Below are 17,686 nucleotides of genomic sequence, written 5' to 3'. Positions count from 1 at the left end.
AAACTAGGCCGTGGGTTTCTCATTGAATTACGACTACATTTTCAAGAAAATGACTTCACATTTACCTAAAACATGGGGCCCCTTTGTTTTTTATTCCATTTAAGTGTGTTCGTGTAGTTTTAATGCAGCAAGCTTTGTGGTACAATTTGGTGTGTCAGCGGGGGTCAGGCGGAAGGATTTTCTTGTATATACTGGCAGCAGCGTTATAGCGGAGCAACCTCAGACTTCGGGGTTTGCGCTCTGTGGACCACATCCGGAATGGATTTTAGGTTATGTTTATCTCTCCCGTGAGAGGAGCCGAGGACTGTTTTTTTTTTTTTTTCCTGAGGATGTATAGCGCCAATAATTTCTCGGTGCGGTTGAATTATTCGGGAGAAGTCAGGAGCAGCATGCTGCTCTCTAAACTGGACACCCTCTCACACATGTCGTTCAGCATGGACCTGCCGGTGAAGCTCCTGCAAGGTAACAGCCTCGACTTCGCAGCTGTGTCCATTTCACGTCACTTTATTTTACCCGCCACGCTTCAAGTCTTAATCAGAAATGGATTATTCGAAGCCGGGATTTCGAATCGGGTTGGAAAATCTGGGTCATCTGATACAAAATACAGATTTTTCTAGACTTAGTTATTCATTTAGCTAACATGTGACTAAACTAAAATGAATTTATTATTATTATTATTATTTTAAGTATTGAAATCAACTCAGCCTGAATGGAGCTAGGACACCTTTACCCCAATCGGAGGGACTTAAACCACTTAAAGTTTCATATATCTGCAGAATACATGGCGATCATTGTTTAAATTAGGACATTTTCAGGCCAAGGACGGGACCATTTTGACATCTAGGTGTCTTGTATAACGTAAAGTGAGTTTTTGTCTTTGCTTTAAACGTTGCAAGTGTATTCGGTGATGTGTACGTTTGTGTCGACGATTACACGCAGTTCTAATCGCGGGACGTACTATGTTGGGGTTTATTTGCAAAGTTGACATGACTTTGATTAGCCCTGACTTTTCTTCCCTGTGCTCTGCAGCCAACGCAGAGAAGCAGTCGCTTGAGAAGCAGTACCGGCTGGGTCCGGTTCTCGGCAGTGGGGGATTCGGTACCGTTTACTCAGCTGTTCGCCTCGCTGATGGTTTGCCGGTAAGAACCGAGGGGCGGCTTTGTTTTGGTCGCAGCACATGGCCAACTCTCATTGTCAAGATGCCTTGTAGCAGACAGCTGAGTTTCCTGTTTGACCCTTCAAAATCAAGCCGTACTTGAATGTTCGAGTTTAAAAACAATAACTGACAATCCTACTTAAATATTTTGTATTAGGCCTCAAGGTTCTTGCATTAAAAAGGAAGACTGAATTTGAGACTAAATGAAAACAATTATCTCAAATACGAATTAATTGAATTGAAATAATGAATTGACAGTCATTAATTTTTCAGTCTTTGTTAATTTGGTCCAGTCTTTCAACAGCCAGAATGAAGAGGCATTGTTTTATTTAAGACCAGTGTCTACATGACTTGTAGTCTGCTCTGAACTTAAATCTTGTTGTTTTCTCCAGTAAATGTGTCACATTCATATGAATTCAATTAATCTAGGCTTTGTTTTTGTTTTTTTAATTGTTGTTTTCAATTACAGCATCTCCTTAGTCTGTTAAAAGTATTGGCTTCTCGCCTACATTATCATTACAATTTTCCATAGCTGTAATTTTATCTATCATCATTTTATTATGTAATTAACAAAAAATTGAAAATTCCGTTTCTTTTTGTCAGTTCGGAATAAAAAAAAAAAAAACTTTTTCAGATGCTGCTTTTATTTAAAACCCACATCTGTCACTCTTACTTCCTCTTTTACTGCTATCAGCTGTGCAGCTTGACTCAGTGCTGGCATGCCTGGCTCATGTCTTTGTTGTCACAAAGAAAGCCGGTTATTAAACAAAAGTGCTTTACTCTCTGTTCCTTCTGCTAAATCTTTACTTATTGGAAGTAGGAATTTGACAATAATAGTTATTTTAATTACGGTGGGAAAATAGTTATTTCATAAATCAGGAACAACATTGTTAGACCAAAAGATTCATATTATCAGCATGCACAGATCTACCCTAAAGCTGCTGTATGATGGTTTGTATTTTAGTATAGAAAGAGAATTTATTCAGTTTTATTCTGAGGATATGTTTATAATATTTTGATGGTGTTTATTTACATGTAGGTGGCAGTGAAACATGTGAGCAAGGATCAGGTGACTGAGTGGGGTTCTCTGGTAAGGGCTGCCTGCATTTCTACTTGCAGTTTAACAGTTTTAATTGCCTTACTACCTGTTTTCTTACCACTTCAGCTTCTATTACTATGTGAAATTATCTTTCGTGTTCACAAATAGATGAATAAAATGAATATTAGGGGTGGGGGGAAAAAATCGATACTGTGTAGTATCGTGATATTTTGTTTGCTAATAATGTATCGATACAGGGACAGCAGAAATCGATATTTTGTTACAAAAAAAGTTTTTGTGGACTGGAACATGCTCCGACTTCAGAGCATGTTGATCCTTTTTCTGAGCAAGAATCCTGACATTCCTTCACTGTCCAAATGTGTTTAACTTTTTTTTTGGCAGCAATAAACATGACAGTTTACTTATTTTAATTTAAGACATGTTTTATTTTAATTAAGTTTAAAACTTTTTTATTTAATGTAAAATTATATTTTGTTTTAATTTACTTTCAAATTCTTCAGTTGCTGAAGAGGCTGCATAGGTTTCACAAATTGCATAGTTCAGAATAGCTATAATTGTGCCAGATGGTTGCATTCAGTTAAGTTGGACTAGACTGTAAAACAAACCGTTCAGTTTGTCAACAATAAAACTGACTGAAATGAGAGAAAGACTGAGTGTGAGACTTTGATATTAGATAAAATGAATATTGATAGTTTACCTTTATGTACAGAATCTGAATATCGCAAAATATTTTAAAAAATTGCAATAATATCGTATCGTGCGTTAAGTATTGCGATAATATCGTATCGTGAGATGTATGGTGATTCCCACCTCTAATGAATATGTCTGGTCAATAACTAAGTCTAACTTTCTACTGCTGCTATGTATGGCCCATGAAGCTTCTTACTGTGCCCCCAGTTTCCTTGTGTTCTTTGCATGCTTTGGTATAGTTGCATGACTGGTTATCATTAGACAAAAAAGCCACTGTCAGAGTGCGTGTGCTTCTGTAGGATGAGGTGCTTGTTGCATGAATGCATTAAATGATTTAAAAATCAGGATATAGGTTTTGTTTACCTTAACTTTATAAACTGCTGTAACAAAGGAACATCACAACTGTTGGGACAAATAAAGTATATCTTGTCTTTATAATCATAAATTTTTTACCAAGCAAAACACCCCAAACACCTTAGTTCCTTGTTTTTGGATTTGTTTGGATTTCCAGCAACCTGTTGGTCCTCATGTGCCATTCTTCATAAAAACCCACATGATCGTCTTCCTCTTCTTTGCATACTTTTATCTGTATTTAACTTGATGTAATTTAAAGGACGACATCCTGATTATTTAAATTGCTCTCTCAGTCCGGAGCTTTAATTCCTTTAGAGATTGTGCTGCTGAAGAAAGTGAGTGGGACCTTTGCTGGCGTGGTGCAGCTCTTGGATTGGTGGGAGCAGGCGGATGGCTGGTTTATAGCGATGGAGCATCCCAAGCCATGTCAGGACCTGTTTGATTACATCACAGAGCGTGGCGCTCTTGATGAGGAGGCAGCACGTGGCTTCTTCCTGCAGGTACTGGAGGCCATACGTCACTGCTATGCCTGTGGCGTTGTCCACCGTGATATTAAGGACGAGAACCTGCTGGTGGACCTGAGGACCGAGCAGGTCAAACTCATTGACTTTGGCTCAGGGGCTGTTCTTAAAGACACTGTCTACACAGAGTTTGATGGTGAGTCCAAATGTCCCATTATCTGTCACTGTTTTTGTGTCTGTCACTATTTTGTGCTCCCACCCACACATCCCCCACTCACACACACAAAATTACTATTTAGAGATGGATCATTATGCTCAGAAAGTTGCCTTCATTGATGAGGAGGACATGTTCCTGACTCTATAGGCAGCCAGGAGTTGCAGCTGGAGCCATTGCTTGGCTTTAAAATGCCTGATGCTTTTCTGTATTTGTCCTCCCTGCAGGGACACGAGTATACAGTCCTCCAGAGTGGATCCGATTCCATCGATACTATGGGCGACCAGCCACCGTCTGGTCACTCGGTGTGCTGCTGTATGACATGGTGTGTGGCGACATCCCCTTTGAACATGACGAGGAGATCCTAACGGGACAGATCTATTTCAGGCGGAAAGTCTCCTCGGGTCAGTCTACCCAGTGATAGAAATTGTCTATTGTCTCTGTTCCTGTTTTGCAGCATTGGCATTTTTAGTGGCAAAGAGGGTGGGAAAACTGACCAATGAACTGACATCATACACACAAATGCTCACAAGCATGAAGCATGAAAGAGGCTATCCTGGGCTCTGTTTCATGAAACAACTTCATCCACTCTGAGTTGATTGACTCTATTTACTAACACACTGTGCCAGTGCAAGCTGGATTATGGCAGAAAAAGAAGTGCCAGTATTTACAAAGACAGTGCAATGACAAGATTGTGTATAAGAGCTGGAAACTCAGATTGTTGTGACTCACCCTATTGCAGGGGTCTCAGTCCTTGAGGGCCGGTGTCCCTGTTGCAACACACCTGAATAAAATTAGGTCATTAGCAAGAGCATAGAACTGCATGCTGAAGTGTCAACCCCTAACCCTACTCAAGTAAATTTAAGTTAATGTAAGTGTTTGGAAAAATGTACTTCTAAAAATACTTTTGCACCATGTTCATTCACTCATGAGCTGCTGTAAGATGAATCAAATGGCTGAATTGCCACCTCAGCATGCACTCAAGTTCTACAGTCTTGCTAATGACCTACTAATTGTCTTCAGGTGTGCTGCAATAGGGACACATGGAAAAGTTTCAGGACAGCGGCTCTCAAGGACTGGAGTTTGAGACCCCTGATATAAATGATTGGTCATTGGTCAGTGTGTTGTGCCTCAAGCTTTTGTACTAGTAGTTTATCTTTCTGTTGCAGAGTGCCAGCAGCTGATTGGCTGGTGTTTGTGCCAGCAGCCGTCCGACCGGCCAACCCTGGAGCAGATCTTCCTCCACCCTTGGTTGATGGGCAGCAGGGCTCAGCGAACAGACGAGGCAGCCATCACACTTCATGCTGTCAAAGATAACACCTCCTGCTCCTTCTTGAATCCATCTTCCTCCTACTCCCCTCCCAACCAGTAGAATCTCATGGTGGGCATGGTTTGGACTTGACTGACAGCTGTCCTTCAGTGTCTATGACATGTCGGTGGGAGTTGTTCACAGTTGTGGATGAAGTTTGCTGCTGTGGCGCAGCTTTGTGCTGCGTTAAAAGTGCCTTGAATTTGTTTATTTAAAGCTGCTATGGGGAAAGTGTCATTCATTGGCAAAAACCAGACTGCAAAGGGAGAGAATCTCTAGACCAGGGCTGCCCAATCCCAGTCCTCAAGAGCTACTATCCTGCAGCTTTTAGATGCATCCCTACTCCAACACAGCTGAATCAAATGGTTTGATTACCTCTTCAGCATGCCATCATGTTTGGTAAAGGCCTTATAACAAGCCATTCATTTGATTCGGGTGTGTGGGAACAAGGATGCATCTAAAAGCTGCAGGACGGTAGCTCTCGAGGACCGGGATTGGGCACCCCTGCTCTAGACGTTGAAAATGAAAACATTTTTGAACATCTGGTTAAATTCTGCTGTGTGCAGCCACATCAGGGCAATGGAACATCTAATCGTCTGTAAGGCTGCAGGGGATTTTAAGTCTTCCAGATATATTTAGTTAGTCTGCAATGTAACACTTTTTTGTTTGTTTGTTTTTTTGTTTCTTGTTTCTATGGTTAAACAATCATCTGGACAGTCGGTTTTTTAGTTTTAGCTGATTTTACTTAAAATGTGTCCACATCCAGTGTGCTTGACAGGGAATACCTGCAGTCAACCTCATCTGTTTGTCAGGGTATAAGATGCACAGTCAATGCAAATATTGTGTTTTTTATTTTGAAAACATGCATTTTTGTTATATGTATATACTTTTGTATGCATTTATTGTATTTTGTTATCTTCTTTATTGTTTTTTAAAATATTTTATTTGTTGACATTTTGAAATGTAGAATCCTGGCAGGAAAGGTTTCTTCATGGACATTATTCCAATTAAACTTTTTTTTATATATATATTTTTATATAGAAGCAGATAATATTGGTCTCAATTCTTTTCACTATACTACACAGCTTTTCCCTGTCACAGCTGCCACCACCAGTACTCTGACTCAGTCTTTCTCTATTAATAGCTGTCAATCAGGGTCAAGGCCCTCATAATGTAGGTATGATCAGCTTTGAAGAGCAGAACTGTCTACAGGAACATTTATGGCAAGCCAAATATAATAAGTTTGTTTAATACTCTACACACAAGCGTGACGGCCAGCAGTAATGTTGGCCACTCATGTAGGTTATGTTGTACGGCTCTGCAGAAACATGTAGTCATGTAAAAATATGGCAACTGTTTTACTTTGCGTGCTGGAAAGCTAAAAGTTGACAACTGCCAGACAGGTGCCAATCTCTCCTTCACATGGTTAATTTTTATGTGACTGAATAACAAATAGGTAAAGGTTAAAAACACTTTTTTAACTTAAAGAAATCCTACACAGTCCTACTCTGTGCAAACCAGGATTTGCATGTAGCCGGAGTTTACCATTGCCTGGTATATACCCTCTTAGTATGTTACTGGACTGCAGTATGTCTCTCCTGAACCAGGGGAAGTTGTCGGAGGGCTGGTGCCGTGGAACATCATGAGGATGTGTCCATGCTGCCCGCATCTCCAGCACTTCTGCCCTGACAATTGCACGGCTTCTGAACAGCTGGGCACAGTTTCTGTGGCTGCCGGGAATTGTGGAGAGACAATGCATTTAATCAAAGGAAATGGCTGCTGCTCAGCAGAACCTTGAGAAACCTTGTTAAGGCCAGGTCTGCCTGACTTCCTGCCGCTGGCCTCGGCTGCTCCCGCGATGGAGCTAGCCGCACTGCCGGATGGTCCTCAGCCAGGGTCACGGCAATCTCAAGGCTCGAGGACCGGTGACAGCGGATTCACTTTGCTGTCCCAGCCAGGAGCCCCTCCATGGATTGCTCCAGAACCACCATGTTCAGCACGAAAACTTCTCGCGGGGAAGGGTCAGGCTGCAGCCACCTGGCCACAACATCATGCACCTACCTAGCTAAGGCAAAGGGCCAGTCCCCCATCTGACAAGAGACCCAGCAAGTCTAGGATTGCCACTGGACCGCATCAAATGATGTACATGCTGTAATTTGGAGGCTGAGGGCTGTGGAACATCTGTTTCATTTGTTAAAAAAAGATCTAAAGTAAAGCGTAAAAATTCATCTTTACGTTTTCTTCCTTGAAGGCTTTATGAGTTTTTGTACATGTGCGTCTGTGTGTTTAAGTGTGCAAGTAAATGAGTGAGTTTGTTTCTGCAAGCCTTTAAAGTGAAATGTGGTGGCTGCAATGTTGAGAAGCAAGTATATTAGCATTCTGAAGTTTGCCCTGTGCTTTGATGCAAAGTTCTTGTGTTGAGGGTATGTTGGTGTACATGTTAATCAATATTAACAATAATTCAGTGTCCAAGTTCAAATCCCTCAGGTCAGTGGCTCAGTTTTACTGGCCCATGTACATTTTTATTGGCTTGGGATTTTTAATTTTTTTTAGAAAAGATATTTTTAAATATTAACGCAATTTAATCGAGTCAGTATTTTATAATATTTCACTTTCAGTCTGAAAAATGTTATGAAACTACAAACCTATAACAACTCCGGTCACAAGACTGAGGCAGTTAAGTGTGTTCTTCTGTCATGCAGACAATCCATGAGAATAAGGAAAGAAATGATGGAAACTGAGTCAAGGACATAATGTACAACGTAGAAGTGGCGTACAGTGATTTAGTAAGGGCAGCACTATTCAGTTTTCCTCAGAGGTAGCAAAAGTGCAGACATTCTGTACTTAAGTAGAAGTACAGATACTTATGTTATAAATACTGTAAAAGTTAAAGTACTGATTTTACTTCTTTACTCAATGAAAAGTGAAAAAGTGCAGCCTTTGAAATGTACTCAAAGTAAGAAAGTAAAAAGTAGTCTTTTAAGGCCATTTGCAGGCTACGAGTTATTACTGTGCAAAGCCAACTGAATCCTGTATTAATATGATAAAATTATATTAGTACAAAGGAATATAAACTTTCAGTCCTAATATGCTTTATGCTAAACAGTATAAAACTGGTATGAAGGTGGAATTCAGTGAATGAATCTACGTGTCGTCACCAAAAATGTAAAATAATTTCCAATTCCCTTCATTTAACCTACCCATGACCAAGAACATCACAGCTTCTGTGCACCAGTCCGACACAGTACAGCAAACCAACCTGTTTATCCTGCATTAAACTGCACAGTATTTTCATGCAACCTTTCAATAATACAAAGTTACTAAGCTATACCTCAGTTTTTTTTGCAGGATGTTTCACAATATGAAACATCCTGCAAAACAATGTCATATACAGAGCAAATATCTTATTTTTAAAAATGAGGATTTACATGTTAGCTTTAAATTTCCCCCTCATCAAATCCCACTGGCTAGGCCTTAATTTTAAATACAACTTCTCTTCTTCCTATCCTGTCCTGACTTTCTTATCTTTTTCCACCTCTGAGTAAAGTTAAGTGTAGCAGCAGATACACCTTTAGCTAGCAGACACACTGTGTGAGAAACAAACAGTCTGTGTCTTTGTTGAGCTGACATAAACCTTACATTTGAAAATACTTACACTTACAAAATGTTACCCCCTTTGTACATGCTTCTCTTCTGTAGAGCTAGGTAGATGCTGAAGTACGCTAACCCCTGGTGATTGACACACCATTAGGACTATCTTTCATGTTTTACTGTGTTGGCTCAAATCGGTTTAATGTTTGAAGGCCCGCTGTGGCATGAAATTAAAAATCACTTCAAATATGTTAAACCGAAAGTAGTCTATTTTGAAAATGAAAGGAGTGGGAAGTACAGATATTTATGTGAAAATGTAGGAGGAAAAGTAACGTTTTCAGAAAAATAAATACTCAAGTACAATTTTCAGGTATCTATACTTTACTTAAGTACATTAACGAAATATTTGTACTTCGTTACTTCCCACCTCTGGCGACATAAGAGGATCAAGAAGCAAAATGATTGGCTAGTGACCTTAAATGATTCGACAATCCTACAGGAGGCAGTAATGCACTATCCTGGATGCGAATTGCCGTTAAACACCAAAGAAGAAGAAGAGGCGGAAGGACGAAAAGAAGAAGAGCCTTTTCACAGTCGACAACAGCAAAGCCCACGTGAAAGTAAGTGAGTCTGGATGTCGTGAACCAGTCTTTGTGTTTTTACGTGTTTTGTGTAGTATGAACTTGAATTTAATTCACACAAAGACGCTTACCTACCTTCAAACAACAAGGACGGACAGCCATGCAGCGGGTCTTCTCCTGTAGTAACCGAAATCCAAATGCAACAATACTCAAGAAATACAGCCTGTGTTATACAGACAGCTTCCATTATAGCGATAATAGCTCTAAAAGAATAGGGGCCATTGTGACTGTGTGTTTTCCTTCAGAGGGGTCATAGGTCAATATGGGTCGGTCCTCCAAAGACAAACGAGACATTTACTATCGACTGGCCAAAGAGGAGGGCTGGAGAGCGAGGAGCGCCTTCAAGCTGCTGCAGCTCGATCAAGAGTTCAACTTGTTCACAGGTGAGACCCATAGGTCACCTGAGAAAGACTTTTATCAATAGTTTAGTATATGTATAATATGTAGAAAAGGGGTTCTTTAGAAAACCCTGATGTGACTTTTTCATGATATAAAATGATTTAGTATTGAGATGTTTTGTCATGAGCTTATAGGGCATACATTCTTACAAACCTTCTAATGTGGCTAAATTAAAATAATTCTGTAAAGAATAGTGGGCCAAAATTTCTCCACAGTGACATGAAAAACTCACTGCCAGCCCTTGTACTATTGTGTCTGTTGATAAATGTCTGTTTTCTTCTTTTTTAGGTGTAAACAGAGCAGTGGATCTCTGTGCAGCCCCTGGAAGTTGGAGTCAGGTTCTCAGCCGGAAACTCAGGTAACATGTTACTTATTTTAATATGCCAACATATAGTGAACATATCCTAGCTGAGCAAAAATGATTTGCATGGCTGCAGTATATTACACTTTTATACAACAAATCTTTTTTTTTTAGAAATATACCATTAAAGAAATAACATGGGCCTTAGAGTTGAACTCTTATCCTATTCCTCTTTTTATAGCATATAAACTGCTGCAGGGGTGTATTCTCATATTTATATGGTGTTTTCACAACTGCAGTGTTTAATCCATTTCAATTGAACTCCCGGTTCATTTTCCTACCTGGTGCAGTTCATTTGTGCAAGTGTGAACACAGTATTCGTAATGAGATGTGAACCAAAACAACCCCACCAAGACAATTTGGAGGAGGTGGTCTCAGTACCATTACAAATAAACTCCAGAGCAGTTTGTTTATGTGTCAACCTGATCCAACTACGTCACGAGTTTGAGCTATAAAAAACCCCACCCCATAGCCATCCATGTATGCTTGTTTTCTCAGTGCAGAAAGGTACTATAGATGTGCAAAGGTCTGTACGGGCTAGCAACAAGCTCTGAAATGAAAGTAAATTCTGTGTTCTCCAATAAACCAGAACACAGCACCTTCTTCCTGTATTTACTTTTGTTGCACTTGCCCCAGACACATCTGGCTAATGAGCTGACTGAACATTCTCATGTGGTTTATAGTGACGCATTTTAGATCTTCCTCAGTATGAAAACAAACTAACCCACAGGAAAAAGCTACAAGTTTACAAACTCATCAACTGATTTGGATCAAATTAACAAACTATAGGTATGAAAACACCTATAGGATTAAAAAAGGTGTTGGAAATACCAGAATATCATGCTAAGAATAACACACCATCCTTATGCTGCTCTTGTTGTTTCTGCACCAAGTGACCCCTAGACTGGCATCAGCTGTGGTTGTCTTTAAATCTAATCTGAACACATTTATTAAGCTTTCAACGCCTAATCTCTGGGACTGTGGATGGAGGACAGTTTGTTGCTGTGATATTTTATGTAAATTGTGTGAATATGTGTTTAAATGAATTTTTTGGAGCTGCTTTATTTCTATTATAAAGTATTTGGATTATGATATGTGATATATTCATAAAATGTGTCTACTTACTAAAAAACTATTCTGTGCATTTTGTTTGTTTGATTGTTTTTATTAAAAGAGGGTGTGCGGAGAAAGCTGAAAAGGGTGAGAGCGGTGAGGAAGTGAAGATTGTGGCAGTGGACCTTCAGGCCATGGCTCCTCTGCCCGGAGTTACTCAAATCCAGGGAGACATCACCAAGGTAGGGACATAAGCACAATGATGTCAGTAATCACAGTAACTCAACTCGTAGGCGTGGAGGAGTGAAGACCTATGTCAATGTCTTTCTCCTAGGTGTCAACAGCTCAGGAAATAATTCGCCACTTTGAGGGTCACCCGGCCGACCTTGTAGTGTGTGACGGAGCTCCAGATGGTGAGAGGCTTGCTTTCTGTCTGACGTCGTTGGTTCTTAAGTCTCCTCTGTCCCCCTCTTGTTGTTCTTATTCTATTTCTTATGTTCTTTTCTTAGTAACTGGACTCCACGATGTGGATGAATACATCCAGGCTCAGCTCCTGTTAGCTGTGAGTACAGAGATGTGTTTGATTGCACTGTCAGATTTCTTGTGATGTCACGCTAACAGCTGTTTGTTTCTTAGGCTTTGAACATTACCACACATGTCCTGAAGCCTGGAGGAACGTTTGTGGCTAAGGTGAGCTCAGGATTTGTGGTAATTCATAAATGTACACTTATAACATTTGATGTTAAATAAATGAGTCCTGTCTGCCAGAGAGGTGACAGTCATTTAAAATCCATCCACCCATTCTCTTAAAGTCTCATGGACACTTCCCGTCCTTCTTTTCCTGCTGTCATTTATGACAGACGAACTGTCAAGCTATTGCCACAGCAGTAGTAGTGCTGTAATGCAACAATAGTGACAGAGTATTATATGTCAAATGTATATATCAAAAGTATTGTACATCAAATGTGAGCACTAAAGCATCCAAGGTCCCATGAAATTTTAAGTATAACATAAGTGCATAACTTTTTGGTTTACTTAACAAGAAGTAAAACTTAGCTAAACTAACCAAACCTTGGAACTCTTCAGGAGGCGGCACAATAATGTTGCACGCTAAAACTGAATTTGAAAAATATTTTCTACCTGGGTTTGGTTGGCTTTCTTACACAGCTGCGTAAAACCTTCCTTTTCCACCATTTGAATTAGCCCTGTTGTGGGTCCTGGGTTTCATGTCTCTTGTCAGATTGGCCTGTAATGACAGCCGGGCTTTTACTCTCTCTGACAGATTTTCAGAGGTAAAGATGTGACACTGCTGTACTCCCAGCTGAAGCTCTTCTTCGATGGTGTGACCTGCACCAAGCCTCGCAGCAGCAGGAACTCCAGCATCGGTGAGCCACCACAGTCATAACCCACTCGCATGGATCTAATAGAAGGAAAATCTCATCTCCATTTCATTTATTTATTTTATTATGAAATCCAAAGCAAAGAAATTTATATTTGCTGTGGATTTTATTACATGTTTCAGCAGCACTCACACACAGGCGGTGGGCTACACAAAATCTTATACTAATAATGAATGGCTGCCTGGTCTTATAAAATCGTTTGGAGATTCTCTCTGAGGAACTTTCTAATCCAGTATCCATTGTTTGATTTTACACACCCATTCCCATCTCAAACATTTGAATGACCTCTGTTGACATACTGCGTGAATGATCTGTCTTTCTGTGTACAGAGGCCTTCGTGGTCTGTCAGAATTACTCTCCTCCCAAAGGCTACATCCCCAACATGTCTAATCCTCTGCTGGATCACTCCTATGGTAATTATCAATCATTTAACCACATAAGTCTTTACTTTGCTATCTGAACTGGATCAGGAAACTGTACTTGGGTCAGAATTATCACCCTGTTCTATGTGTTCAAACTAGTCATTGAAAAAATGTAAACCAAGTCTAAATAATAGTTTTCTCATGTTTTCAACCATGTAGTTTTAGTTGCAAGACAATAAGTTGTCTTAAAATTTACAGACGTAAATTACTAAGTGTGTAACATACATTGTATTGCCAAAAGTATTAGTTCATTTGCCTTTACACACATATGAACTAGACTGACATCCTATTCTTAATCCATAGTGTTTAATATATTGGTGGGCAACCCTTTGCAGCTATCACAGCTTTTGACTCTTCTTGGAAAGTTTTCTACAATGTTTAGGAGTGTATTTATATTTTTAGAAGCACATTTGTGAGGTCAGACACTGATGTTGGATGAAAAAGGCCTGGCTCACAGTGTCCACTCTAATTCATCCTAAAGATGTTCTATTAGGTTGAGGTCAGAACTCAGTCAAATTGTTCTACACCAAACTCTTTCATCCATCCCTTTATGGACCTTGTTTTGTGCACTTGTGTACAGTCATGGTGCAACAGGAAAATACCATTCCCAAACTGTTTCCACAAAGTTGGGAGTATGAAATTGTCCAAAATGTCTTGGTATGCTGAAGCATTAAGAGTTTCTCTCATTGAAACAAATGGGCTGAGCCCAAGTCTTGAAAAACAACCCCACACCATAATCCCCCCTCTACTTTATACTTGGCACTCTGCAGTAAGAAAAGTACCGTTCCCATGGCAACCGCCAAACCCAGACTTCTCCATCAGATGGAGAAGTGTGATTTGTCACTTCAAGAGACACCTCTGCACTGATCCAGTGAGTCCAGTGATGACATGCATTGTGCTTGGTGATGTAAAGCTTGGGTGCAGCTGCTCAGACATGCAAACCCATTCCATGAAACACTATTCACTGTTTATGAACTAATCTGAAGGCTACATGACGTTTAGAGGTCTGTAGCAAAAGTTGGCGACCATTGCGTACTATGCACCTCAGTATCAGCTGACCCTGCTCTGTCATTTTACATGGCCACTACTTCATGGCTGTCCTTCCCAATCGTTTCCACTAGTTGGTATAACACCACTAACAGTTGACTGTGGAATATTTAGTAGTGAGGAAATTTCACCACTGGACTTCCATCCTATCATGTAACACGCTGGAATTCACTGAGCTCCTCAGAGCGAGACGTTCCTTCAAACATGTTTGTAGAAGCAGTCTGCATGCCTAGGAGCTTGATTTTATACACTTGTGACCATGGAGTTGGTTGGAACACTTGAATTAAATTATTTGGATGAGTGAGTGAATGCTTTTGGCAAAATAGTGTATGCTAACAATAATTTTGTGGCCACATTTGGTAATTCTTTTAAAAAATACCCTGTGGAGTTTTCTTGCACATAAGCAAAAGTTATATTTAGTAAGTTTTATTCAAAGCTAAAGTTTAAATACTACATTTTTTGCATCTGTAGGTCCTGCCACGTGTTTCTTTTTCCTTTTTTCCTTGCTTGCACATTAAGCCAACACAAGCTAGATACCAAACCATGGTGTATTGCATGAACAGAACCTCAGACTGTGCAGCACTGCATTACACATCTTTTGCTTCTTCCTTTGAATGTTGAATTAACTTTTGCATAGTCTCTTTCTGCAGCATAAATTCACACCTATAAGTTTCTCTTCTGGTCTCTGTGCTTAAGATGTGGATTTTAACCAGTTAGAAGGTCCAAACCGTGTCATTGTCCCATTCCTGGCGTGTGGTGACCTCAGTGCCTTTGACTCTGACAGAACCTACCCTTTGCAGGTGAGCTGCTTTATCCTCTTGATCCTGATACAGAGTCAAACTTGCCAACCAAACTTAAAGTAGACATGAAACCGTATGTGTATAAAGGTTAATTTACACCATGGAGCCCTGCTCTCAAAAACTGACAGATATAACTCCGTCTGTGAAGCTGTATTTAAGATAGAAGTGCTTACAGATTTTATAACATGTTTAGCGCCATCTTGTGCCAGTACGGAACGTGTCATCACTGGTTGGTTGGGGCTAATAGACACATTAGTTTGTGTTAGCTAACTAGTGACAGAACTGATAAATCTGTGGAAAGCACTAAACTACACTAAAACTAAAAATCAGTCTAAAGGGGGAGGGGGGTCACTTTTGTGCTGTCTCTGGCTGCAACAATGAGTTTTATGTTAAAACTGAGGATATACTGTCCACTTTCACTCTGTTTCTTAAGCAATCAGTGGTTTGTTATTGTTTTGCTAGCTAATTGTGACACGGGGAAATCCAGCTGTTAGCTGTAATGTTCAGGTTTGTAAAGCACTTTATAAATGAGAACTGTGTGGAAGAGAGTGTGCTTGAGCCAGGTGACAGGTGGTTCACCAGCCCAACAAGCTGGAGTCAGAAGTTGATATTTCCTCCTCTGGCCGAGTGTACTGAGTGGGGAAATCAGCAGATGCAATAAGCTCTATTTTATGCAATAAAATCTCTTTTCTCAAGCACGCCCAGACAGTTTACAACATAGCAGCACGCTACATGCACATCACACCACAAACGTAACTATGTTTCTTACCGAAGCACGATCGGGAATCCCATCAGCACGTCTGCAGGGAAAGTAGGTCAATGTGTATACTGACAGAAGATGACATTAAACATGTTTTAAAAACTTACTTTTTTTAGCAGAGCTCCATGGTGTAAATTAGTCTTTATATGTGTAGTGTTTCATGTCCACTTTAATTAATGTATTTTGAAAAAATTTTCTGTTTGAGTGTAATTTTTAATTAAACTTTTGTTTTTCTTGTGATGTCTTGGTTATCCCTTGCTTTATATTTTTTTCACTCTAATATGGAATGCATAATTATTCCAATATCTTAATACTGAATTTTAATGGTTTAGTAATAAATGAGTGAAATATAATAGGGGGTGCAGTTTTGCTTGACTCACCGTTCAAAAATAATCCTTATTTACCTACATACATAAATGCTGTTGAACAAATTGTCCAAAGAAATTAATGTATTTTTCTCTTTGCTGTCTTTGTCCTGGCTGTTTCTTGCCTTTCCTCAGCTTGATGCTGGTAAAGAGTACCAGTATACGCCCCCTGCTCAGCCACCCATACGTCCCCCATACCAGCAGGCCTGCCATCTCCGCAAAAAGAACCTGCTGTCCAGAGAGGATGCTCCATCAGTCTGTCCCACCCAGAGCCAAGATGAGCCAGAGCCAAACGCTGAATCAACCTGATCCAAATCAGTTATGCTCTTGGTGGTTTGAAGAAAAAAAACAAACAAAAAACAAAATCGGCCAACACCCGGATACGGTGGATAGTTACTATTAAAAGAACTCTTTCCTGACAGATGAGAAGATGGCTAACAGTTTAATTTCTATGAGGCCTGTAGTGGCATGTCTATCAACAAAGACACAGGAGGCTGTTTTGAATGTTTTTTCTAAGCAGAGATGTATGTTTTTATTGGTTTGTATTTTGATGCAAAATTCTTTGAAACAAATGTTTTTATCCATTACTTTTAAATTGAGAAAAATATTATTTTAAGCCAAACCAGGCACAGTCAATGTTATGTTATTTTTTCCATGACTAATAATTGTTCAGTTGTCACACTATAATAAAATTGTATTTAAAAAAAAAAGTGAAATAAAAGCACTCACTATGGTGATGTTTAGTATTTAATAATGCCACTCTTGCCAATAACCCCAAGGATTATCTACTTGGAACAGTAATAGTTTTAAAATATATACCTAATATAAACCGTAAGTCTCATGTTATGAGACTTACGGATGGTATTTTTAACTCACTGCTCCGCATTTATACTGGTGCAGTTTTTACTTATTATATATATTTTTTAAAAACACGAGACATTTTTTCAGGATCATAAAAATAGATCAATATATGGTTGACTGATATTATTGGCAGTGCCAGAAGTATACATAAAGGCTGTCAAAAATCATTTTATGCAAAGAGAAACTACCAGTTGTAGTCGGTCACGATCACTAATGAGAAGTTAATATGCCTTCGCCTTCTCAGGTTAGCATTGTGGAACTTTCAACATCACTACCTGAGTATATATTTGGGCCAGTATGTATACTTATAAATCCACATGGATTAGAGAAAATTCAAAATAAATTCAGATTCAGTCATAAAAGATATATTAATGTACATTAAATGTATATATTTAATGCAATCATTTAAAAGAAAAAGAAAATTTACAATCACAAATACATACGGCTCATAGTTTTATATTCCTTGAATCGTAATTTACCTTTTACTAAAGTGCAGTGGGTAGGTTCAAAACGTCTTTCAGACGACCCCACAAGCGGTTAGCGCGTGTACCATATGGAAGCGATGCGGTCGGAAAGTCCATACCCTTTCGATCGGTCATCTGTTGGATGCCAGAACGACTTTAATGTTTTTAATAATCTTTGCGTATCGTATTTAGAGATCATATGCTCGTATTTAAATATGAAATAATAATAATAATAAATATATATACACTTCCTGGTTTGCGTGGTGACGTCGCGGCAT

At 39.4% G+C, this 17,686-nt stretch overlaps 2 protein-coding genes across 2 annotated transcripts; both read left to right on the top strand.

Moving 5' to 3' along the window:
- Positions 1 to 329: 329 nt before the first annotated feature.
- On the top strand, positions 330 to 5,307 carry LOC146628373 (serine/threonine-protein kinase pim-3-like). Its single transcript, XM_085357789.1, has 6 exons — positions 330 to 462; positions 1,030 to 1,139; positions 2,196 to 2,246; positions 3,554 to 3,917; positions 4,163 to 4,339; positions 5,105 to 5,307. The coding sequence occupies exons 1-6, from the start codon at positions 330 to 332 to the stop codon at positions 5,305 to 5,307; spliced, it is 1,038 nt and encodes a 345-aa protein (XP_085213915.1).
- Positions 5,308 to 9,393: 4,086 nt separating this feature from the next.
- On the top strand, positions 9,394 to 16,729 carry ftsj1 (FtsJ RNA 2'-O-methyltransferase 1). The gene is made up of 11 exons (XM_085357787.1): positions 9,394 to 9,455; positions 9,722 to 9,859; positions 10,164 to 10,233; positions 11,411 to 11,531; positions 11,624 to 11,702; positions 11,799 to 11,851; positions 11,926 to 11,979; positions 12,572 to 12,674; positions 13,019 to 13,102; positions 14,855 to 14,958; positions 16,219 to 16,729. Exons 2-11 carry the CDS (start codon positions 9,739 to 9,741, stop codon positions 16,390 to 16,392), a joined length of 963 nt encoding a protein of 320 aa, XP_085213913.1. The 5' UTR covers positions 9,394 to 9,455; positions 9,722 to 9,738; the 3' UTR covers positions 16,393 to 16,729.
- The last annotated feature ends 957 nt before the right edge of the window (positions 16,730 to 17,686 follow it).

Source organism: Diplotaxodon limnothrissa, linkage group LG7 (assembly GCF_057381915.1).
Source record: "Diplotaxodon limnothrissa isolate DT_005_m linkage group LG7, D_limnothrissa_male_GT1.1, whole genome shotgun sequence".
Lineage (NCBI taxonomy): Eukaryota > Metazoa > Chordata > Actinopteri > Cichliformes > Cichlidae > Diplotaxodon > Diplotaxodon limnothrissa.
Note: the sequence above shows the minus strand (reverse complement) of the source record. Positions and strands in the feature narration are given on the sequence as shown.